This window comes from Triticum aestivum, chromosome 4B (assembly GCF_018294505.1).
Source record: "Triticum aestivum cultivar Chinese Spring chromosome 4B, IWGSC CS RefSeq v2.1, whole genome shotgun sequence".
Lineage (NCBI taxonomy): Eukaryota > Viridiplantae > Streptophyta > Magnoliopsida > Poales > Poaceae > Triticum > Triticum aestivum.
Window position 1 is genome coordinate 172,070,815 of NC_057804.1, and position 23,885 is coordinate 172,094,699.

Genomic DNA, 23,885 nt, shown 5'->3' on the forward strand with positions numbered 1-23,885 from the left:
TCCTCGCGAGCCTGCCTGGTGAGGCTGCTCTTGAGGAAGCTTCCTGTCGTCTGCCCCGCGAGGCTTGGCCCCTCGCGAGGGTCTTGAGCTTGAGCTGATGAAGCTGGGCTGCACTGGGCCTTCTCTTGAGCCACGCCGCAGGCCGCAGGCAGGCAAGTCTGGGGACCCCCGTTCCCAGAACACCGACATACACAAAGGAACTGTTAAGGGATCTCAACAACTTCTTCACCACTTCATGGTCGGTGATGTCTGTGGAACCAAGAGCTTGAAGATCATTGGAAATGTCAGTGAGACGGTCAAATGTTTGCTGGACATTCTCGTTGTGAAGCCTATTGAAGTGGTTGAGGAGATTCCGAATAACATCAATGCAAGAGTCACATTGAGTTGAAACTCCCTCGTTACCTTTGGAGAGGCGTTCCCAGATTAGCTTCGAGGTATCCAAAGCACTCACGCGGTCATACTATCCTTTGTTCAGACGACCACAATGATGTTCTTCGCTTGAGAGTCCAACTGACTGAATCTCTTTCTGTTAACGGTAGTGACTCCTTCATGAATGTTGCGACTGACTGCTAAAAGTGCAAATTATCGACCAGAGGGGGGTGATTGGGATATTTTAATAGATTCTTCAAAAATAGGTTTTTTTAAGAGCATCCATGTGATAAATAACCTAATAGAGAATTCACTATGCTATGCATGCGAATCAGAGTAGTGGCTAAGTCGCCATGACGAAATAGAACATGCATAATGAGTAGCATAACATGTAAGCATACAAACACAGAGATGAATGAGCTAAGTACAACAAGATTGAAGACAAACATAATGCAAAGTGAGTTGATGAAATTGTGAAAGTCTTTAGTAAAAGTCTTCAAGAGAAGGGAGATAAATTCTACAACACACATATGCGGAAATTAAAGAGTTGAAGAAATAGAACTGCATTGCTCAAATAAGATAATGGATTTTTTTACCAGTTCCAGTTGCTGGGAAAACTGTATGTCTGGTTAGGGAGGCTCAAGATTTAACTCAGGAACACTTAGTCTTCACCCTATTCCCCTTGAGCTAAGCTCACTTAGACCACGCCCAATCACTCGGCGTAAGTTTCAAGGTAGACTTCCAAAACCTTCACATAATCGTTCTATGGCACTCCTATTTCTTATTGGGTGCTTAGAAGATGGTGCCTAACCATCTGGAAGATCACAGTCTTCAAAGGTAACAAGCGTCGGATCACACATGACAAATTCTTTAGTAATGCTCAATCACTTTGGACTCTGGTTGTTTGGCTTTTTCCTCACTTAGCATTCTCTCGAATTCGGAGGGTGGGTTGCTCTAATTGACACATGTCAATCAATCACTCAGAGCAGCCGACCAACAAATGGTTGTTGGGGGGTGACTATTTATAGCCTGGGGAAACCCGACATGATAAGACCATCATGCCCTTCAGACACGACCGTTGTCAGGATAAGGATCCACTCAACAGGTGGCACTTACTCAGCAACGGTCGGATATTTTGAACACTCAATTTCCTCACGATAGTAGAGTCGCACTAGCGAGATCCTAACTCTTCAGTCAAACCAATTTCATCAACGACCAGAAGAACTTCGTCTCTGTCGCTGAAGAACTCGACTGCTCTGCAAGAGATTTCCAAAGTCTTCACTCAAAGAAATAGGTAAGTTTGGGTTTGAGCATCACTTCAAAAATAGGCCTATGTGTAACCTAGATCCCTTTGACAGTGCGGTGTTTCTTATGACTCAAATAAATAAGAAAGAAACTATGAAAACAAAGTCTTCAAGCTTCCAATTCTTCAATTCAATTTCTTTTAAGGGCGCATCAATTTCTTCAATGTAAACATATATTTTTAGGGGTCAACTTCCTTGGTTAAACCAAAATCTTCGGGGACTTTATCTCTTGTGTATGCTCATAAATACATTAGTCTCTTTACCCATTTGTCTTCAGTACTCCAAAACCGCTAAAGGGGCACTAGATACACTTACAGCTGCGAGGCTGCGTCGACAACCATGCGGTGTTGCGAGCTGGCCGATGGCCGTTGCGAGTGTGGCGAGCCAGTAGGAGTTTGATGTGAATGGAGGCATGAGACGCACCAGAGAGGCCGGGTGAGGACACACGAGCACGTCATTGTGGAAGGCGTCAGGATGAGAGGCGTACGAGAGGGGGGAAATGAGTGGACAAAGTAGCGATGACGTATAAGAGGAAAACTAATGGAGGGAGGGTGCGATGCTGATCCAACAACTGGGTGCAAGGTCATCTAATGGCCCACGAGCGGACTGATATGGCGCTTCAGCCAGTCTCAGCGCCGAGCGTTGGTATTTCGTAATTAAGTTTCTTGGGAAAAGCAGGTCAAACCGCTTTTTCATGTGTATATATATATACTAATTTTTAGGTAGTATGTACCATTTTTTGAGTATGCTTATTTTTACGTATAAATATGTACGTATTTTACAAATATAACAAAAACTATGGGCTCATATGCAATTTTTTCATGTAACTTGCTTTGAAATATCTTAGATATAATATATGAACATATTTAAAATAATAAAATAATATGTATAGTATCACATGGTAGTATATGAGACATGTGGGGTAACTACCACCGGGTGGTAGGACGGATTTTCCCTCTATATATATATATATAGAAGGGGTTTTCGCCCACCCCAACGTTTTACTAAAAAAAGCGAAGGCAAACCATCCAACACATAGACGATTCACACCTCTCGTCCACAATCGGATAGTAGTTGCACTTATTACAGGTAATGCGCACATAAGCGTTTAGCATAACGGAAAGGAAGGAATCAACACCGAGCTATGCGAAGAAACTCGCCACAATGATGGTCAAGTAGCTGAAGACACTCGAGAAGCCGTGTAGCTTGAGCACCGATGCACAACAGTCGAACCAGAGGACCTACCGAAGCCAGGATGCATTTCAGGCTTCGCCACCTTTGACCCCGAAAGATGATATTAATTCGCAAAAGCCATAAGCCTCACAAGGTAGCAACATGGAAGATAGTAATCACTTCAACTTTCTTTTCTTGTTTCCAGATAACAGCTAAATTAGAGAAAGAACAGGGTACAACAATACCAAGTTTATGAGCAATAGGTTCCCAGGTGTGCTTTGCAACAATGCAATCAAAGAATAAATATAGAATAGACTCAGGTTCACTACAAAAGGCACAAGATAGATCATCTACATGTCTGCGCTTAGCTAGATTATCTGGAGGGCTTATTACAGGTACATATGAATATTTGGAGGAACATTAATTTTTTCAAGTAGTACAAACTTTGAGATCAAATGGAATCCCACCAAAATTAACCATTTTGTAAAAGTAACTACTCCCTTCGTTTCAAAATAGATTACTCAAGACTTTGTACTAACTTTAGTCAAAGTTGAGTCATCTATTTTGGAACGGAGGAAGTAGACCAGAAGCTTCCAGCATCCACAAAGGGATATCTCTGTCTTCACACGATTTCACAGAATTCAATAAGGCTAGTGTAAATCAAACCATCTTCTAAAAGTCAGTTTTAAAACAGGGCAATTGATGCATCCTGTCGTTGACAAATGGACAATTGATCCCAAATTGGGTTTTAAGAGAATAGTCTCCCAACATTGTTTTTTTTTGTATAATTAATATATGAAAATGTTTTCTGTAAACTAGTTACACACATTCAGTTCAGAGATGCAGATTAGAGCTGAGTGATTTAGTCTAGGGAAACATTTGGTGTCAGAGAGAGCGATTTAGTTTCTATAGCATTTGGCGTCAGAACTGAATCTTGAAAGCACAAAGAAACAACAGCGGTTCACGCATCAGTACGCGCCGACCTATCTCCTAGATTATCAGTGGCGTACGCAACGAGATGCGATGCGATGAGCTTCTTTGGCCCCAACTTGCGCAAATCGATGGCTGATTCTCGCTACGGTTGCCGAGGTAGGAGGAGCTCCTCCGCTCCGACCTTCATGCTGGCGGTTGCCGCGACGAGCTTCACCATCTTGGCCGCGCCGTCGAGGACGGCGATCTCGACGATGAATGCACCGCACACGGGGCGGTGGTCGGAGAACTTGGACTCCCCGCGGACGTACGCCACCTGCACGATCCCGTCGCCGCGCCAAAGGATCCGGTCGCACCACGCCGGCGTCCTCCGCTTCGTCTTCTTCTTCGACGCCGCGCCGTCGTCGTCCTCGCCTACGTAGTAGCTGTCGGAGTTCCACGAGTACTTGTACGTCGGCGCGAAGGAGATGACGCCCTCGCTCCACCCGCGGAACACCCCGCCCTCCCTCTCCGTCTTGAGCTGATCCTTCTCGAACAGCGCCGCCCAATCGCCGGTGTCCACCAACTTCTTCGCCTCCGCGTAGCTCAGCGCGATCCGGTAATTCAGGTCGCCGAGCCAGATCACGCGACTGCACAAACCGAATTGCTCGAGATTAATGGCAGAATCCGATGCAAGAATCGAATCAGCGGTGATGAGAGACTGACGTACTCGTGGTCGAGGATTCGTTCCGGGATGCGCCGGCCGGAGCGCTTGCAGACGCGGCGGAACTGGGTGTTCTTGAGGATCTCGACGACGTCGGAGTTGCGGCGGAGCTCGTCGCCGTCCTTCTCGCCAGAGGCGAGGTGGCTGCACACGAAGCAGAGGGACGTCTGGTGCAGCGACATGCTCACGGAGATGCACCCTTTGTTGCCAAGGCGGCCCATGATGCCGCGGCCGACGCAGCTGAGCCGGACGTGGCCGATGTGCGCCACCAGCTCCCGCCGCGCCCACACCGTTGCGAAGAGACCCACCATCTGCTTGCACGCCACCAGGCAGTACCTCCTCTGCAGGTTCGCCGCCGCCGGCTGCAGCAACAGCGTGGCGTCGGACGCCATGGACGATGCCTCCCCACCGCCGTCCACGACGACGTCCATGTCCTCCTCGTCTGACGTCGTCGTGTCGCCCTCGACAGCATACCGGCGCCGGTTTTTGCTGCTGCCGCAGCGCATCATCAGGCAGGACGACGACGATTTGGAGTACGGCCGGCGCCGGGGCGGCCTCTCTGTGGGGCAAGTGCATGACTTGAGCCGGCGGCCGCGGGTGATGGCGGCGCGGCGAACCTCTCTGGGGGAGGACCCATTCTTATGAAACTGCGATGGGTCGAGCGGGCTGGAGCTCGCCGTGTGGAGTGCCGAAGCAGGAGAGGCGGACTGGCTGAAGGACCGGCTAGCCGGCGGCGACGACGAAGTCCGGTTGAGCGCCTGGTTGATGAGCGCGAGCCATCTCGACGCCGGCTCGTTGTCCTCGATCACAAGCACGTTCCCGGCGTTGAGAGGGACGACCTCTTGGAATCTGCATCACCATTGCAGCATATTAAGCTTTCGAGTAACTGAGATTAATTGCACTTGAAACTGATGGTACTACCAAAGCAATCTTGCCATGTATCCGGTGCAAATTCTGTGAAACTGAAACTTCAAAGTTCTTGAAACAATATCTACGAAATTGGTGAGATAATAAACGTTCACCGGGTTCTTCTCATTTCTCAGAATATTTCATATTTTCCATTGTTTAAAACTTCAAATACAATAGTGTCTATACTTGTTATCTGAAATTTCTGGAAGCAAAAAATTCAGAGGTAGCAACTGGTTGTGTTAGTTGAAACATAGCTTTCAGAAGAATAGCACCTTTCAAGCAAAAGAACCCCACAAGAAAACATGCCAATAATTTGCATAATACACACAGTTCAACAACAGGAGATGTGATGAAATTGTTTGTGGTGCAGAGGAACTGAAAGTGGCAATGTCTTCGTCTACGCAAACACGCAGAGCTCGTGTGTGTTAATGAATTGACAATGATGTGGCCCTAAATCAAAGCTGTCCAAGTCCAATGTTGTTCTCCATCTGACAAGAGATAGAAGATTGTGCAAAATTATGATATCTTGTAACATACCCTAGAACATAAACATCTGAATGGTCATCAGAAGGCAGGAAGTCATTCAGATTCAGCTCCATATCTGGAGTCTTTCCGGCGACGTTCCATGTTGCTGCAAATACCCTGTGAAACACAGACCACCCAAGGAGGAAAACTATCTGAATTTGATCGTCACACAGAAATACAAATTTATTTGCAGCGTGAAGTGTGCTGGTTGATAAAAAACTCGTGAGTGTACCTAAAAGACTCAATATGCGTGCTGGTTGATACAGGAGAACTGTAGTTGCTGAATTTTAGGCTTGTACTTTTGAAGAAGGATGAAGATGATGCTGAAGGCGAAGCCATCGGTGAGTGCTCTGGACTCTCTCTCAAATCAACTGAAAAAAAAATGCAAACACCGAATTACTTTAGCACCTTCACACAAAATTAGCATCTTGGATTGCTTTTTAGTCTTAACCAAAGATGAACTTTGCATGATAACCATGCCCCAGGTCAGGCTTCAACTTTCCACATCACACATGGGAATGGGTTGATCTTATCATGAATTGCAGAAGAGAGAAACACGGTGACTTTGCTTCATCGAAAAATGTAATAATGTTCTAAACTTGAGAACCTACCTGTAGTGTTCATAGAGTGCTCAGCACCGTACCTCGATGAAGAGTTCCTACCCTTCACAGTAGGAATCCTTCCAAAGGGAGACTGAAGAAGGAGAAGAGTTAAATTGAGTGATAATTATCTGGATTGATGGAACTTGCAGCCCATTCATCTACTGCATCAAATGAATAGACGTTACCTTCTTCCTCCTGTTGGTTTTCTGGTCCATTTTCTGAGCCCAGCTTCTTCTTCCAGCATCAAATGAATGGCTCATGTGCCAAAGCAATTACTTAGCAGAGGAGACCTAATCTAATTCCTGAAAAAGTGTTCCTAGAATAAGTCAGGCAGATGGAAATTTCCTTGTTTCCATGGTGAAACCAACAATCTAAGGCTTGTTCTTCTGAAACACAGCCACCAAAAGTTGTTCAAAGCCAAACTAAGAAACAGGACAAGCAACAACTGTCCAGGAGTATACTATTTAAATAGGACCAGCCTATCAGAAAAGAAAGGAACAAGCAAGGACTGATTTCAAAAAGGAGAACCCATTCCCTCAAATACCAAATATATTGGTAATTATTTGAGCATTCATAGACAAAACACCAAATGGAACAATCATACAAAATTGGTGTCGCGGTCGCTCAGACGATAGCAAAGCATGTGTACCCCACTTATAAGAAGGAAGAATCTATACCTTGAAAGAAAGAAAGAAATATGTTTATTTGAATAAAAATAAAGAAACAGGTGTCCTAGTCTTCTTTGATGCAATCAATTCAATGGAATAGTAGAAGTTGACCTGAAGAAATTTAAAGCAGCCATTGGAAGTTCCAACTGGGGCGATGCTAGTGCTGCTGCCACGGTCACGGCACAAAAACAAGTTTCAGAAAATTTCAACAAACCAATGATAACGAAAGGAAACCGCAGAAAGTAAACTCCTCAAAACAATGTGATATGGACATGACATGACTACCCGTGGAATTCACACATTTGTTAGCACACTAGCAATCATGTTGTAACAACCTGCATCCTGATTCCTCGCAAGAACTAAACCGCCGTTGCAAAGAAACTCTGATCATATATTTGGAATGGCAACCAAACGTATGAAGCCAAAAGGCCTAGCTACAAATGGAAAAAGAATTCCTTGAGACAAGATATCGCCTTTTTTTCGTCGAGAGAAGGGAAGTGTGTATGTGTGTAATAGGTCTTGTAAATTATGTTGGCAAGCTCAAGGTATAGAAGGCGATGGAGGTTGACCAGCCTTTTCCAAGTAATTAGGAAAAGTTCCAAATTGAATAGATTAACCAGCTCAAACCAAAGCTGTCATGAAACAGCATAGAGCTGTGTTTAACAGCTCTTTGGAACCATCCAGCAAGTGGTAAGGTGAGGCAGGCTCTAGGAACTGTAATAAACATAAAAATTGAAACTTTTGAGAAAAAAATGTTAGATAGTACAAGTGTACAACAGGAACAAACAAACGGAGTTGCACTTTTTAAATTCGTAACAGAGTGCGATATTTGGTATTATTGTCTGTCCAATTACACGCCAAAACCAAGAAGGGGGGGAAGGAGACCACACTGATTCCCCGAGGCAGCCGTTTTGGCCTTGGAAGCGTCCAAAGAAGAGGGGGGTCGATCGATGCCCCCAAGAGAACATAAATTAAAGTAAAGTATTCATAGAAAAATCGGTGAACTGCAGCATGCAGGAAGAGTTCAAAATGACAAGCGCGGATACCAAACCACAATTACGATTTACGAATGATCAAGTTCAATTCTCCACTGGATACCGCAGGAGTGTAGATGAGAACCGGATCAATACCACGGGACAAAGCATATACAGATGAAACAGAAGAAAAGAGGACAGGCTTAGCCATGGAGGAGGAAGAAAAGAGGAGAAACCTTGGTGAATGAATGAGTGGCGATGACTCTCGTTCCATGGAATGGAATGGAAGCGCGCGGCGGGAAAGATGCCAAATGGACGCGGCCTAATAATACTACTAGGTAGGAGAAAGAGCAAGAGAGAACGTACGTTACTATTTTTGCAACGCGGTGGTGGCAGTCTGAGAAACCGCCGGCCGGCTGCCCGGCTGTGTGTCACCGGCGCGTCCTTCTCGTGATTGCCTTTGCCTGAGGCTGCCGGCGCAGACGTGCGGTTGACGAGGAACGGGAGGAAATGGTGGGGAGTGGGGGGACGTGGAGGGGAGGGGGCGGCGGTTGGTCAGGTCAGATGAGGTCAAACCCAAACGGAGCCGTGGGAGGAAGAAGGGGGGCATTCCCTGTTACCCGCGCGCGCGTCGCCTTTTCCCCATGTTTCTGGAGGAGTAATTTGTCGCCGCGCGTCTTCTCTTCTCGGTTCCGTTCCACCGTAAAAATTGGCAAATTTTAGGTGTGGTCAGACATCAGATCTTGTTGTTCAGAACAGAGTCAAACATTTTCGGACCATTTTGGCCTCTTCTTTTCTGGACGAATAGTCAGAATCACATGACTAATTTTACACGTTCTTGGTTCAGAAAACTCCTAGTCTGACCTGTAATATGTGTGAAACAGAAAATATCGCAAACTGGAGTATCATACTAGTATATAGCAATCTAAAATCATCTGGCCGGTCTTAGCAAATCCGTCCCCTAAACGTCCTCAGACGCGCCTGGTTAGTATCCGGTCGTGTCCATATTAAGTCATATTTGTCCATACATAGTCATGCTTTTCATTTTCTTTCTTAGAGCAACTCTAGCAGACCCCGCAAAATTCGACCCGCAAAACGCGTTTGCGGTTTTACGAAGATGGCGTTTGCGGGTCAAAAACATGCGCGGCCGATCAGATACCGTATCTAAACCTGAATAATTTGAAAAAACACTTTCGCGGGAGAAATTGCGCAAACATAGTTCATCACATCGCATACTACAGAGTTTATGCATACTACTTGATCAACAAATTAAACATAGAACATACTACATGCTACGTTAACTAGTAGTAGAGGGGGTCGGATCTGACGATGGCGAGGTCGCGGCAAAATGGACGATGCCGTGGAGGCCGAGCGACGCTCAATCCTCCTCGCCGGAGCTGCACAGGTTGATGTACTTCGCTGCCTGCTCCGCGCGGATGCGGCGCCACTCCTCAGCCTTCTCGTTGGCGGCGACCGTCTGCTGCCACTGGAGGGCTTCGAGCTCCTCGGCGTGGCTCCGGCGCTCCGCCTCCTCGCGCACGCTCCGCTCGGCGATGGCGGCAGCAACGGCGGCGAAGTCCGCGACGTAGTCCTCAGGCCCGACCACTCCGCGGCGGCCGAGCGGAGCAGGCTCCTCAGGCTCCTCCTTCACCGGGACGAAGGCGAACGGCGTCGGCTCCTCCAGCTCCTCCTCGTCCTCAGACCACTCCCTCTTCATGGGGAGAAAGCCCGCACCGGAGGACGAGGAGGATCCGGCGTAGGAAGATCTCACGGAGCAGAAGGACGCGCTACGGCGGTCGTACTCCTCCATCTCGCGGCGGTTGAAGCTCGCCGGCAGCGACATCCGCGGCGGACACGCCGCTCGCGCTCCGGGTCCCTCTCACGGCCTGATCTGCTGCCGGAGCCGCGTTCGGAGCTCCACATTCGCCCCCACATGGCGGCTGGAGGCGGGGCGGGTGGTCGCCGGCGGCGAGAAATTGGGAGAGGGGAAAGGGGAATCGGGTGGCTCACGGCGGTGGGGGGATAGGGTTTGGACCCGCAAAAGGGTCGCGGAACAACAGTTATACTGCTCGGGGCGTGCGGTTTGCAGGTTGCGGCAAAAAAAATTGTGGGCCGGGCGAGTATGCGGGCTTTGTTTTGACCGGAAAATTGGGCTGAGCCCGTATACTCGCCGGAATTTTTGCGGGCCGGGAGTTTTGCGGGGTCTGCTAGAGTTGCTCTTATATATCTAGTCAATTGCATGTTATTGGTGAACATGAAAAGAAAAAATATAAAGAAGGAAATGTGGTGTGAGGTGGGCCGTGGCGGACACGTCCGCAAGCCCGAATGTGTAGAAATAATATGAGGGATCTGGTTGTATCATTTTTTTTTGTTCGACGTGTCCGTAAATGTTTCAAAGGGATTTGAGAGGATTGTTTTAAGTTTTTTCCCCTGGTCTAGAGGGACTAGTAACTACTTCCTTTGTCCTAAAATATAAGAACGTTTTTAACACTACGCTAATGTCAAAAAACTTTCTTATATTATGGAAGAGGTAAATGAAGTGGTGCCAAAACTTGTTTGTGCGAGCACGTACGGTTCAAAACATAGGTGCTGTCGTATCCTGACTCGCGGGGCCCAGTGGCAGCGGCTGGAAGCGGTACGAAGTGGCTGGCGCGTGGCAAGTTTGCAGAAACACCCCCGACCTCATAGCGAATCTCAGAAAAAAAACGCCTGAACCGGCATTTAGCCACTTGTTACCTGAATCATGAATCATGCACACCCGCATCCCTAACCCTTGGAAAATCCCCAATCTCACACTTCTGCCGGCGGCGGCTTTGCGGCGACTATGGCAGGGCCGTGAACCTTGAAAGAACATGTGGTGCCCCCATGTTTGGTTTTGGTAATTGATGACAATCTCTATGGACTAATGGTTGTCTTGAATTATATTTGAAGGATTTGTCCATAGGATTTTCTTGAAGTCCATGTGTTGGTTTCAAGGAGTTTATGTATTGACCAAGGTGCTATTAAGGAATTATCCAAAGATTGATGATGCGAGTGTTGAGCTTATTGCAAGCATGTCTTAAAGAAGAAGATTGTGTGATCATTCATGTCCATCTTCAAGACATCGTCCAAATGAAGAGAGTTGGAAAGATTCAACACACAAAGCGCACAAGATGTACTGAGGGATCAAGCGATCCCATGATATGGTAAGCATGGTCAATTACGCTTTGTGTACTAACCCATGGTCTTCGTGAGAGTTCTTTGTGGGGTTAGGTTGTGGTGTGCAAGCTCAAGTTGAATCATCACGAAGAGATCATATGCTTGAAGCTTGCCGTTCATTGTGGCGACAATGGACTTGTGAAGATGTGCAGAAAAGTGGCTCACCCATAGTGGAGTATGGGGGAGCAATCAACTAGTCTTCTTCGAGCCAAGCAATCAAGAAAGGTGGTCTAACTTGAGGGAGTCAAGATCGTCATCATCTAGCTCAAGTGGACCATGTGCAAGGCAAAGGTTTGCCCTTGATAGGTTTTCTATTTTACCGGTCTCATGGTAGTTGTGGGAGACCGATTTATAGGATCGATTGCCGTACTATCAAGGGGGGCTCTCGATGAGTTGCTTGATCGTATCGTTCGTAGAGAGCTCAAACCATTGCATCCTTGCATCATCTTTTTTAGTTCTTGTTTGGTTCTTCTCCTTGTGAGATTTGGAGCTTTTGGTCATTTTCATGACAAGCTCGAGTTCATCGAAAACGGAGTTCACTTGCATCTTCTATGATGTTTTCGATGTTGGAGGTTCTGCCGGTTCTTCTCTGTTAGAGGTTCCTCTCCTCTCTTGTTAGGCATACCTCCCCTGCCTTTTCTTACTATAACCAGTCTCTGTTTTGATGCTACTCGTTGTCTTGTATCCAACAAGCTTGAGTTTGCTCAATTCGGAGCTCATTTGCAGAAGTTATGGCAGTTCTGGTTTTATTGTTTCCCTCTGTTGTCTTCTCTGCAGAATGAAGGACTCCTAGTGTTGCTGATCTGGGGCATGCGGTAGTACTGCTCTCCGGAGCGGTAGTACCGCAGGCCCTTGCGGTAGTACCGCTCTGTGGGAGCGGTAGTACCGTGGCCTCAGGCCAGGCACAACTGCTCGAGCGGTAGTAGGGGCGGATGTAATATTTTACATCCACGCCCTACGCGGTAGTACCGTGGGCTCTGGCCAGGCTTAGCAGCATGAGCGGAAGTAGGGGCGGATGTAATTTTTTACATCCGCGCCCTACGCGGTAGTACCGCTCTTCGTGTGCGGTAGTACCGTGCCGGATTTTTGTGCAGGTCCTCCCTCAGCGGAAGTAGGTACGGAAGTAATTTTTTACGTTCGTGCTTTCTCTGCGCCTAGTGTTGCCTGCCTTACGGTAGTACCGTAGGGGCGCGCGGTAGTACCGCTCCGGCGGTTCTACCGCTCGTTGCCCTGTGCAACAGGCCTTCATCTGGCCAGAGCTGCACACGCGGTAGTACCGCAACCTGCAGCGGTAGTACCGCAGCCAACTGCGGTAGTACCGCAGCTCCCTGCGGTAGTACCGTGTCGTGCGGGCTGAGTGAGGGGATAACGGTTGGATTTTCTCCCCACCTATAAAAGGGGGTCTTCTTCCCCATTGAGACCTATCCTTTGAGCTCGTGTTCTTCCCCCATTGTTGACCTTCTCCGAGCTTGCTATCTCTCAATCCCTCCATGGATTCTTGCTAGTTTTTGAGGGAAAAGAGAGAGGAGATCTAGATCCACATTTCCACCAATCACTTTCTCCTCTATGTGAGGGGAACCCCTTGGATCTAGTTCTTGGAGTTCTTGGTGTTCTCCTTCTTGTTCTTCCTCTCATTTTCCTCCCTAGCATTAGTTGCTTCGGTGGGATTTGAGAGAGAAGGACTTGGGCACTCCGTGTGCCCTTGCCATTGCATTTGGTGCATCGGTTTGAGTTCTCCACGGTGATACGTGGAAGTTACAAGTTGAGAAGCTTATTACTCTTGGGTGCTTGGTGCCCTTGAGCTTGTTCCTCTTGGGTGCTTGGGCGCCCTAGACGGTTGGTGGTGTTCGGAGCTCAATCATTATGGTGTAAAGCTTCGGGTAAGCGTCGGGGTCTCCAATTAGGTTGTGGAGATCGCCCCGAGCAATTTGACGGGTTCCGGTGACCGCCCCCAAGGGTTGCCAAAGTGTACGGGTTCGGTGACCGCCCCCAAGGGTTGCCATTTGTACGGGTTCGATAACCGCCCTCAAGGGTCCCTTAGTGGAATCACGGCATCTTGCATTGTGCGAGGGCGTGAGGAGATTACGGTGGCCCTAGTGGCTTCTTGGGGAGCATTGTGCCTCCACACCGCTCCAAACGGAGATTAGCATCCGCAAGGGTATGAACTTCGAGATACATCGTCGTCTCCGCGTGCCTCGGTTATCTCTTACCCGAGCCCTTTACTTATGCACTTTACTTTGTGATAGTCATATTGTTCTTGTCATATATCTTGCTATCACATAGTTGCTTATCTTGCTTAGCATAAGTTGTTGGTGCACATAGGTGAGCCTAGTTGTTGTAGGTTTTGTGCTTAACAAATTAACCATTAGGTTTATCCCGCATTTGTTCAAGCCTAAACCGTAAATATTTTAAAACGCCTATTCACCCCCCCTCTAGGCGACATCCACGATCTTTCAAACCCCTTGAGCGAAGAGGATGGAGGAGGTGGGCGGCGTCGGCGAGCGCAATGTATAGGAGGTGCGGGACCGCTGCAGTCAGGCCTCCCAGGCAGAGATGGCCGGCACCGGCAAGCCATCGTACAAAATTTCGTCGGATCTGTAGTACAACCCCCAAAAAAATCCCCGCTGGTGCTCAATCCCTCCTCTATTTCTCTCACTCTCGGTGGTGCCTGTAGATGAATGGGGAAATATTCCTTTTTTAGGATGAAGAGCTCTAGGATTTTGATTTTGGGCTGCGTCAGTGCCAATTTGATCTGAATTTCAATGGAGTGGAGCAATTGGTGGATAAATGCATCTGCCTGCTAGAACCAGCTCGCCGTGTGTGCAGTGAGGGGTTTGACAGTAGTTGAAGATTTTGGGGGTGTCAATATGAGGTCTGTTGCTGCTCACTGATCATTTTTTTGTTGCTTAACTACTTCATAGTGAAATGTTTTTGCTCACGAGATTATTTGCATAGGATTTCAGGGCTTGTCAGTTTGTTGAGTGGGTGGACAAACCATGGGAGGAGAGGGCAAGAACAGCTATTGGTGAGCCAGCTAGCAAGAATTTGATCCTGGAGAATTTAATCAAGGAGGAGTCCAAGAAGGTTGATGAGAAGGAGAGGCACGGACTGGAGAAGAAGCTAATAAGTAGGATGTACAAAGAGAGGCTGAACTATAGAGATAGGATGTTATTGTCTGTTGTGAGATCTTTCAGAGAATGTTAAGTGCGTGGTCTTTTTCTTTAATGAGAATGAAGCTTGAATAATTTGTTGTTGGCCATTTCTCTCATATTACAGAGTAAAAAGCATATATAAGCACTTCCTTGGGAGAAATTAAACAAGATCAGTACAAAGAACCTTACTTTTTTGGGAGAAATTAAACAGGTACATATAACAGAATTATTTTGGGAGAAATTAAGCAGGTAGAAAGAACAATGTTTTTTTGGGAGAAATTAAACAGGTACAGAACAGTACAATTTTTTTTATGTTGCTAGAACAACATACAGTGCACTATGCTTATTGCGAGAAGCACATACAAAAGTAAATAACATGTACAAGCAGGTTATATCCATTTTGCAAAGGAATATTGCATCGGAGATGCATTTAGTGCGTCATACATGACAACAATAGTGCATTAACAAAATGAAAAAGTTCAACAACACAAAATAGAAGATTCAGTACACAGTATTCAGTACATAGGTAGTTCATTCATGAACTTAGTGCATCACTTAAAATGCTTCAGGTGTTTGTTCATCTACCTGAACTACAATGAGAGGGAATCATGCCAATCATCATCTTGAGGTGCATTCTGTGTGAACATAACCTCTTCCTCTGCTTGGACATAATTTTGTGCTCGTGAAATTTCTGTTCCTACAACATTATCCATGTCATCTCCAAAAGGGGGGTTGTAGAAGCCAGGAGCTGCTGCTCTTGCTCCTCTAGCAGTAGTTGTATCTGCTCCTCTTGAAGTTGTTGCATTTGCTCCTCCTCTTGTAGCACCTCCCCTTGTGACACCTCCTCTTGTAGCAGCTGCTTTTGCTCCTCTTGTAGCACGTCCTCCCGCAGCACCTCCTCTTGTAGCACCTCCTCTTGCTCCCCTCCCAGCCCCTCCTCTTGATCCTCTCCCAACACCTCATCCCGTTCCTCTTCTTGTTGATTGCTGCCTGCCCCTGGACATAGCTGTAGTCACTCTGGCAGGTGGAATCTCAGCTCTTGCATTTGCAATGAAAGTGGACTCAGGTAGTGGACCAAAGTCCCTGGCAGGTGGATATGTGAACCTCTCCTAATAAATCAAATGACATGATTGTAAGTAAAAAACTAAACAGTAGAAGAATTTGAGTTGTAGTTTCAGTTGATATAATACCTGCTCTTGCATCATGAAAATCATTGACCCAGGAGTTTGAGTTGGATCCAAATTAGCATGCACTGTGTGTGGCATTATGTCCTGCATATGGTAAAGAACATGTTATGCAGTGCACTTTTTAGAAAAAAAATCATAGTGCTAATAGCTTAGAATATTACAGCAAGGATTGATGGATCATCATAATCTTCTTCTGCTACTTGAGCAACTTCTTCTTGTAATGCCCTTTTTTGTTATGATCAGGTGCTCCACATATGGAACAGTGCATTGTAGATCCATGATTTGTAAGCTTCAGGCCTCCATGCTTGTCATTTTTCTCTTCTGGAACTTTCTTCCTATTTTTCTTGGGCCTCCCCATAACTTTAGTGTATAGAGGTGGATAGACAATAGTGCCATCAGTCTTGCATGTCTCACTGTACTCCCAGGTTCGTAATAAATATGTAGCTGCTCCTGTGTTGTTATCATCAGTCTTGCGACTGGTCATTGCATCTAGTGTGTAGACTGACTAGCTTACACTTACAGGTTAAAACTTCTCATGGGTTGTCAGCAGCAGGGAGTTATATTGGCTGAGTTAACACATTGTTGGCCCATAAATAACTATGTACTAAATCTGTCCACATATTCAGATAAGTGAGTCTGTCCATAAATTCAGAGAACCGAATCTGTCCACAAATTCATATAAGTCTGAACTGTTAAAAATACAGTTAACTCATGCAAGCCATACATTCAGTTATGTGCAGAGCTAAATCAACAATAAATTGATGTATGAGTAAACACATTGTTGCCCATTCCAACTAAATTTACATCTCCACGCCCTATTTGAGTTAACACATTGTTGTACATATGTTCCTCCTGTCGGTCTTTAATAAAATCAGATGGAAAAGGAACCACCTTCAAACCCCCTGTTAGACCCTATAATGAATCTGCTCTTTTGCCCATCTAATCCTTCATGGATGAACGGATACTCAAATCACAGCACACATGAAATGTACATGTAAAATCAGATTACCACGTCATGATCGTTACCATTTTAGCCCTAACCTAAACAGGGTCAGAGAGGCGGGAGAGACAGCACATACGAGAGAAACATAGGAGAAAGGAACTCACCATAGTGTGGCGCGTCCTCGTCGGGCAGCCGACGCCGCGGCTCGCCCGTCATCGCCGCGACCCACCGTGTAGTCCGTGCTCGATTGCCGCCACGTCCGTCGCCGCCTCGAGTTGATCGGGAAAAGAAGGAAAGAAAGAAGGCATACGAACAGGAGATCCCAGAAACAACTGCCTTCTCCCGCTGGTTCAGGCGTTTTTTTTTCTGAGATTCGCTATGACGTCGGGGGTGTTTCTGCAAACTCGCCACGCGCCAGCCGCTTCGTACCGCTTCCAGCCGCTGCCACTGGGCCCCGCGAGTCAGGATACGGCAGCACCTGTGTTTTGAACCGTACGTTGCTCGCATAAACAAGTTTTGGCACCACTTTTTCGTATTTTGCAACATCAAGCACCAAACTGCACATGCTAAACAACTTTATGTATCACCACTGCATTTATCTCATTATGGAACGGAGGGAGTAGTATTTTTCATCAAGGCGGCACCAGCATTGAATCTTGCAGCACGTACTGGGTCGCTGTTTTTTTTAGAAAATACGTATTCGGTAGCTACTTGCATGTTGATCGATGGACCACTTTGACTTCTTGTTTGGGATGGTGGATCATGGACCGCATCTCGCGTTCCGACTACCAAAACGTGCAGCCGTGTCCGGCCCGGCCCGGATCATGTCGCCGTGCTGTCGTGTCGATGCCATGCATCATCACATATATCTGCTCATCCGATACATTCCCAGCGATTACACTGATAATATTATCAAGTCGTTCCCTTAATTATTTGTTGGACAACCTATATACTACTAGTACTGTCTTCCAATAACCAAAGACTCGAAGTAGGTAAACATGGTAGGCATGCATGAAGTAGGCCATGCAGTGGATAAAGAGAAGATGAAAAAAAAAAGGTTTGGACTAATTGGTTCCACTAATCAAAGTACTGGGACTTGCATCAATGCACTCTTTAGATGCTTAGGTTTACTTATTTTGATAAAGAGCTATCTTGGATTAGGTTGCAATTTTTTTTATTGAACATATGATTTGTTTTTTCTTTCTTTCATGAGCACAAGTCAAACACACATATGTAACCCGTTCGATGGCTAGAAGGCCGGTGAGAGTGAGGCGTTCAACCAATCAGGGATTAAACCTCATATTTAGCGTTATGCTTTCACAATAATGTGGGTTATCCTTTCAGTGGAAGGCAATGTTTTTGTGGTAGTGAGACATTCTTGGTAACTTCATCAATTTTAAAATCCGCAACTCCAACTCCTGTATGAGTGTGTGTATCACTATCGTCTTCCATTTTCTGAAAACTAGAAGGAGGTAACTTTTTTTTAGAAATGGACGAGGACCCCGGTCTCTACATCTGGACGATGCATGCAGCCACTTTATTAATTATTCACATAAGACATTATAAAGTCATACAACAGTAAGACTAAAGCCACCGTCTAGGCAACATCTGTCGCTAGTCCTATCCAGTTGATGTAGGGATGCTGCTAGTCTGGGCCTAATACCAAACAGACATCGCAGCCAAACCTAACATCTATGACCTGAGGTCCCAACCAGGACGCCTGCCGGGTATGGGGCACCCACCAGTCCGGCGCACTCTTCAACCAGGACGTCTGCCGGGTATGAGGCCGCCGCAGCCACCTGCCACCAATCCATCTTCAGAGTTGTACTGTTGCATCTACCGTGCTAGGTCTCTCTGCCATCGACGCCACCACGACACCGAACAGCGTCGTCCTCCTGCGCTAGTCCATCCTCGCACATCGGACGCCGAATCTACACTGCACCACGCGGTCGAGATCCATCGCCATCAACGTGTAGGATGAAGCATCCACCAAAGATGCGGTCCACTGGTCCCTCGAGCCCGTGCACACCTCCAAGAACGACGCCCCCAAGGAGGGACGACATAAGAACGCCGCCATCTTCCGATCAACTGATCTAGGGTTTCCCCTGGAGGTAGCAGACAGTGACATTGAAACTCTCCTCGACGATGCCTTCAAGAAGGGAATGTCGCAAAATAGCCGGTAACTAGATATGTATGCATGAAGAAGGCCATGCAATGACAAAATGGAAGAGGAAAAGGAGTTTCGACGAACTTCCCGAGATGCCCAAGATGACAAGCTCCTCCAGAAAAATTACAGTTATCCATGTTGAGTATTTGTAACATTGAAGACAGTGCTGTTACCAAGAACCATGTGCAGCTCCATGATGATGGCTCTCCTTTCTCCCCTCTGGCGACCGCGGCGGCGACCTGCGTTGTTCGCTCCCCTTTCTTCTTCTCGTCTTCCCCCCTCTTGGTCGACGCCATCCCCTTCTCCTCCTCCCCGCAGTCTGCTGATCCCTGGTGTCCTCCTTCTACGTGCCTGGGCGGCACCCTCTCACCAATCGATTCTGGGTCCTCGATGGGAGCGGCTCGGAGTCGGAGGATGACGTCGATGCCTCCTTGGATCTGCCTCTGCCTCCCCTGCCGGTGGTGTCGGCTAAGGTGAGGAAGTTTGCCCCGGGCGGCCGTGGTCGTGCAGTGCCGTCGCTGGCGGCGGAGGTTGGCTGGTCCGTCGTGAGGCGACGTGGTCGTAGACCTGGTAAGCGTGATTGGGTGTTAGTGTCCTCCCCTGACCTGGGTTGCCTCGGTGTGCCTTTGTTGGGTCCATCGTCCCTCCCTCCTTCTCTGGTTGTGGCCTCTCCTCCATCCCCCAGATCTGCCGTTGGGGCGACACACTGGGGCGCTGGGGGCAACACTACTGGAATCAGGATCTTTGCCGTCAGCCAGTTCTTTGTCGTCTGCTAGCTGACGACAAAGAAGGTCTTTGCCCTCAGCTGGCAGAAAACTGACGGCAAAGAAAGGGCCGACGACAAAGATCATGGTTGCCGTCAACCAGTTTTGTACCGTTCACTAATAAACGGCATAGAAGCTTTGTCGTCTGCTAGCTGACGGCAAAGAGGGATGTTGGACCACTAACGAGAACAACCTAATGGACCCCCTATTTGCCGCCCACTAGCACACGGCAAAGAAAGTGGCCAACCTAACGGTCGTTCCCCTGGTCCCATCCCACTAGCTACGCTCTTTGACGTCTATTAGCAGATGGCAAAGAAATTTTCCCTAACTAAAAAATGGTCAGTGCCCTGCGCCCCACCCCCTCTCTCTCCTCTCACCTCACCCGCCGCCCCCGTGCTCGAGGCGCCGCCGCCCCGCGCCACCCCTGGAGCCCAAGGCGCTGCCGGCCAGCCCCGCCCCCCCGGAGCCCGCCCCGTCGCCCACCCGCCCTGCCCAGCAGACACAGGCCGCGACGGCCGCCCTCCCCACCCCATCACCGGAGACGGGCCGCGCCGTCCCGTCCCGCCATCGGAGCTGCACCGTCACCGGCCTCCCATCCCCTCGGCCTCCTCAACCTGTGCGCCCTCCCTGTGGCCTGCCTCCTCAACCCACGCCCCCTCCCCGTGGTGAGTTTTTGTGTTTTTTTCTGTTTTTTAGATTTAGTTTAGGTTAGGTTAGTTTAGTTTAGTTTAGTTTAGGTTAGGTTAGGTTAGTTTAGGTTAGGTTAGATTTAGTTTAGGTTAGTTTAGTTTAGGGTTTTTTTCTTCTATTTTTTAAGAATAAACAAGAAAGATGAAAAAAAGTAAAAGAAGAAGAGGAAGAAGAAGAAGATGAAAAAAAAGAACAATAAGCAGTAGTAGTAGTAGTATTAGTAGTAGTAGTAGAAGAAGAAGAAGAAGAAGAAGAATAAGAAAGAAGAAGATGAAAAAAAGAAGTAGAAGAAGAAGATGAGAAAAAGAAGTAGGAAAAGTAGAAAAAGAGGGTCGCCGAGGGTCGAGGGTCGCCGAGTGGTCAAGGGGTGGAGGATCGAGGGGAAAAGGAGTCGAGGGTCGAGGGGTCGAGGATCAAGGGGTCGAGGGTCGAGGGGAAAAGGGGTCGATGGTCGAGGGGTAGAGAATCGAGGGTCGCCGAAGGGTCGAGGGTTTGCCATTCTGACCCCGACCCCGATACCCCAACCCCGACACGACACCTCGACACCCCGACCCCGACACAACACCCCGACACCCCGACCCCGACACAACACCCCGACACCCTGATCCCAACACAGCACCCGACCCCGACACGACACCCCTGACACCCCGACCCCCGACACCTCCCGAAAAGGTGCTCTTCGGCCTTCCAGAGGCCGATGGGGTCATATATTTGTGAATTATGAGTTAGGTCATTTTTTTTGATTTTGTTATAAAAACATCATATTTGTGTTGATCAGGTGGTTTTAAATGTGCAGTTGTTTCGTCGCTACGAGGGTCTGGTGTTCGACGACCTCCCCGTGCGTTCAACAAGCTCCGACCCTGCGTTCGTGGGTGAGCACAAATGACATCTCCTCCTCCCCCTTCATTTGCTCTGTTCCGGTCTTCGTCCTGATGAAACTTGCTAGCTATAGGTGTCTTCCGTCATGAATATGCGTGACCACTATGCGTCTCCCGTTCGAAAGGGTTACATCTATAAATATGCATGCATTTGCATATTTTTAACCGTGATTCTTTCGAATTGTCCAACATTATCCATGGATAGCCCGAGTATGTGTAGATTGGGTTTGTTTCCCATATGCTCTGCTCCGGATCCGATGCAGAATTTCATCAGTGCCTCCCTGTTGTTCTCCGGGTACACATCCTCTCTGCTTATTATAGAGACGTGTATTAGGAGAACAACGGGGAGGTGCTGCCAAAATTTTGCGTCAGATCCGGAGCAGAGCATGGGAAAATGAACCCAATCTACACATACTCGGGTGGGATTAGGACCTATCTTTACCTATTAGCGTCTAGGTTGCATGGACGTAGTAAAAGTGACAAACTCCATTGACTGATGAATATACACATGTTGATATATATATATTTCTTATATGTCCAGTAGCTAGGCAGGATGAGTGATCGTGCGTGGTTGTACACCGGTCACACTAGTCAGAAAGACATGACCAATGAATGGTTAACAAAAACCAAGGGGTTTGTGAAAGCTGCATTTGCAAATGGCCAAAGGACAACATGGTGCCCTGTGCCGAGTGTAACAATTGGCACAAGAGGACAGAGGATGAAATGGGCAAACACCTGTAGAAGAAGGGTTTTACGCCTGGTTATACAGTGTGGACATTTCATGGCAAGTCTGCCAACGTCCCAGAGCTGAGGTGCTTCGTCGTTGCACAGACGAGCATGTTATCGGGATGGAAGACATGGTGCAAAACTTTGATGATGCTCGAAACTCGGACGATGAGATTGAGGAATCTGCAAAGGCCTTCAATGAAATGTTGGAGTTTTCAAAACGTACTCTCCACGAGCACACTGAGCTTTGCCAGTTGGATGCCATCTCACAAATAATGGCTCTAAAGGCTCAATTTAACTTTGGGCAGAGAATGCTACGACGCAATGATGACAGTATTTGGATGTTTTCTACCCAAAGGCCATGTACTACCTGCAAACTTGTACTAGTCAGACAAAATCCTCCGTGCTCTTAAGATGCCTACGATAAGATACATGCTTATGAGAAAGGATGTGCCTTGTTTAGGCTTCAGTATGCGGACTTGAACTATTGTCTCATTTGCAAGTAATCCAGGTATGTTGTGGTAGACAACGGTATGGGTGAGAAGACATAGACCAAAATCCCCGTTGATGTTCTTTGGTATATGCCAATCGTACCAAGACTTCAACATCTTTTCATGGTCGAAGAGACGGCCAGACAAATGACATGGCACAAAACAGGCAAAAGAACCGAACTAGATGCAAATGGAATCTGATTATGGTACACACATCGGATGGTGAAGCGTGGAAGCGCTTCGATGCATTACATAAGGAAAAAGCGGCAAATCCAAGGCATCCTCGAGCCACCATCAACACAGATGGGTTCAGTGTGTTTGGTCTGACGGCAGCCCAATATAGTTGTTGGCCCGTATTTGTCTTTCCACTCAATCCCCCCCCCACCGGACAGATCTTGCAAAGAAAGAACATTTTCCTGACGTTGATAATTCCAGGGCCGAACTATCCGGGAAGAATATGAATGTGTACATGCAGCCGCTTAAGGACGAATTGCAAGAAGCTTGGGATAATGGGTTCAAGACATACGACACCTTTAGCAAGCAGAACTTCATAATGCGTGTCTAGTACATGTACTCTACGCATGACATGCCAGCGTATGCGCTATTCGTTGGCTGGTGTGTGCATGGAAGGTTCCCGAGCCCCACATGCAAGGGAGCTCTTGAGTTTCATTGACTTCAGGCCGCTCGCAAGTTTTCTTCCTTCGACTTGCATAGACAGTTCCTAGATCCTCGCCATAAGTTCAGGAAAGACAGGAAGAACTTCATCAAAGGTAGAGTTGTCAAAAACTCTGCACCACCTGCATTGATAGGCCAAGAGACCCTGGATCAGTTAAACGCTCTCGAGCCAGATCCAGAGCATCCAGAGTATTTCAAGGGGTATAATTCGAAACACGCCTGGACTCACAAGACATGCTTGTGGGATCTACCTTACTTCAAATACCTCCTTTGCCCACACAACATCGATGTGATGCACACTGAAAAGAATATCACTGAGGCACTTTTTGGTACATTGTTTGGCATAGAGGGGAAGTCAAAGGATAATACTAAGGCTAGAGTCAATCTGGAGGCGCTATGTGATAGACCGTTACAAAACATGCAACCATCAAAAGGAAAGCAGAACTGGCAAAGCCAAAGGCATGGTTCAATCTTGGAAGGCCTGCTATGAGGGAAATTATCTTGTGGGTGAAAATGCAGTTGATGTTCCCCAATGGGTATGCAGCGGATCTAAAGAGGGGAGCGAGTCTTGAAAATTTGAAAATATTTGGTCTCAAGAGTCATGATTGGCACATATGGATTGAGCGGGTAATGCCGGTGATGTTGCGTGGCTTCATCCCTGAGGATGAATGGCTAGTACTAGTAGAGATGAGCTATTTCTTCCGTGTTCTTTATGCAAAAGAACTATCGCCTGGACTGCTAGAAGAAATGGAAGAGTTGGCGCCGGAGTTGATCTGCAAGTTAGAAAGATCTTTCTGCCGGGCTTCTTTAATCCAATGCAGCACTTGATTTTGCATCTCCCAACCGAGGAAAGATAG

At 47.4% G+C, this 23,885-nt stretch overlaps 1 protein-coding gene across 3 annotated transcripts; it reads right to left on the reverse strand.

Moving 5' to 3' along the window:
• Positions 1–3,724: 3,724 nt before the first annotated feature.
• LOC123091633 (type I inositol polyphosphate 5-phosphatase 10) lies at positions 3,725–8,737 on the reverse strand. Of its 3 annotated transcripts, none has more exons than XM_044513199.1 (7): positions 8,524–8,737; positions 6,701–6,817; positions 6,525–6,606; positions 6,146–6,284; positions 5,926–6,030; positions 4,486–5,328; positions 3,725–4,405 (listed from the first exon to the last, which is right to left on the reverse strand). In XM_044513199.1, the coding sequence occupies exons 2-7, from the start codon at positions 6,773–6,775 to the stop codon at positions 3,922–3,924; spliced, it is 1,728 nt and encodes a 575-aa protein (XP_044369134.1). In that variant the 5' UTR covers positions 6,776–6,817; positions 8,524–8,737; the 3' UTR covers positions 3,725–3,921. The 3 variants fall into 3 exon arrangements, with proteins under 3 accessions (XP_044369134.1, XP_044369135.1, XP_044369136.1); XM_044513200.1 differs by lacking the exon at positions 8,524–8,737 and adding an exon at positions 8,394–8,491; XM_044513201.1 differs by lacking the exon at positions 8,524–8,737 and adding an exon at positions 7,295–8,367.
• Positions 8,738–23,885: the final 15,148 nt, after the last annotated feature.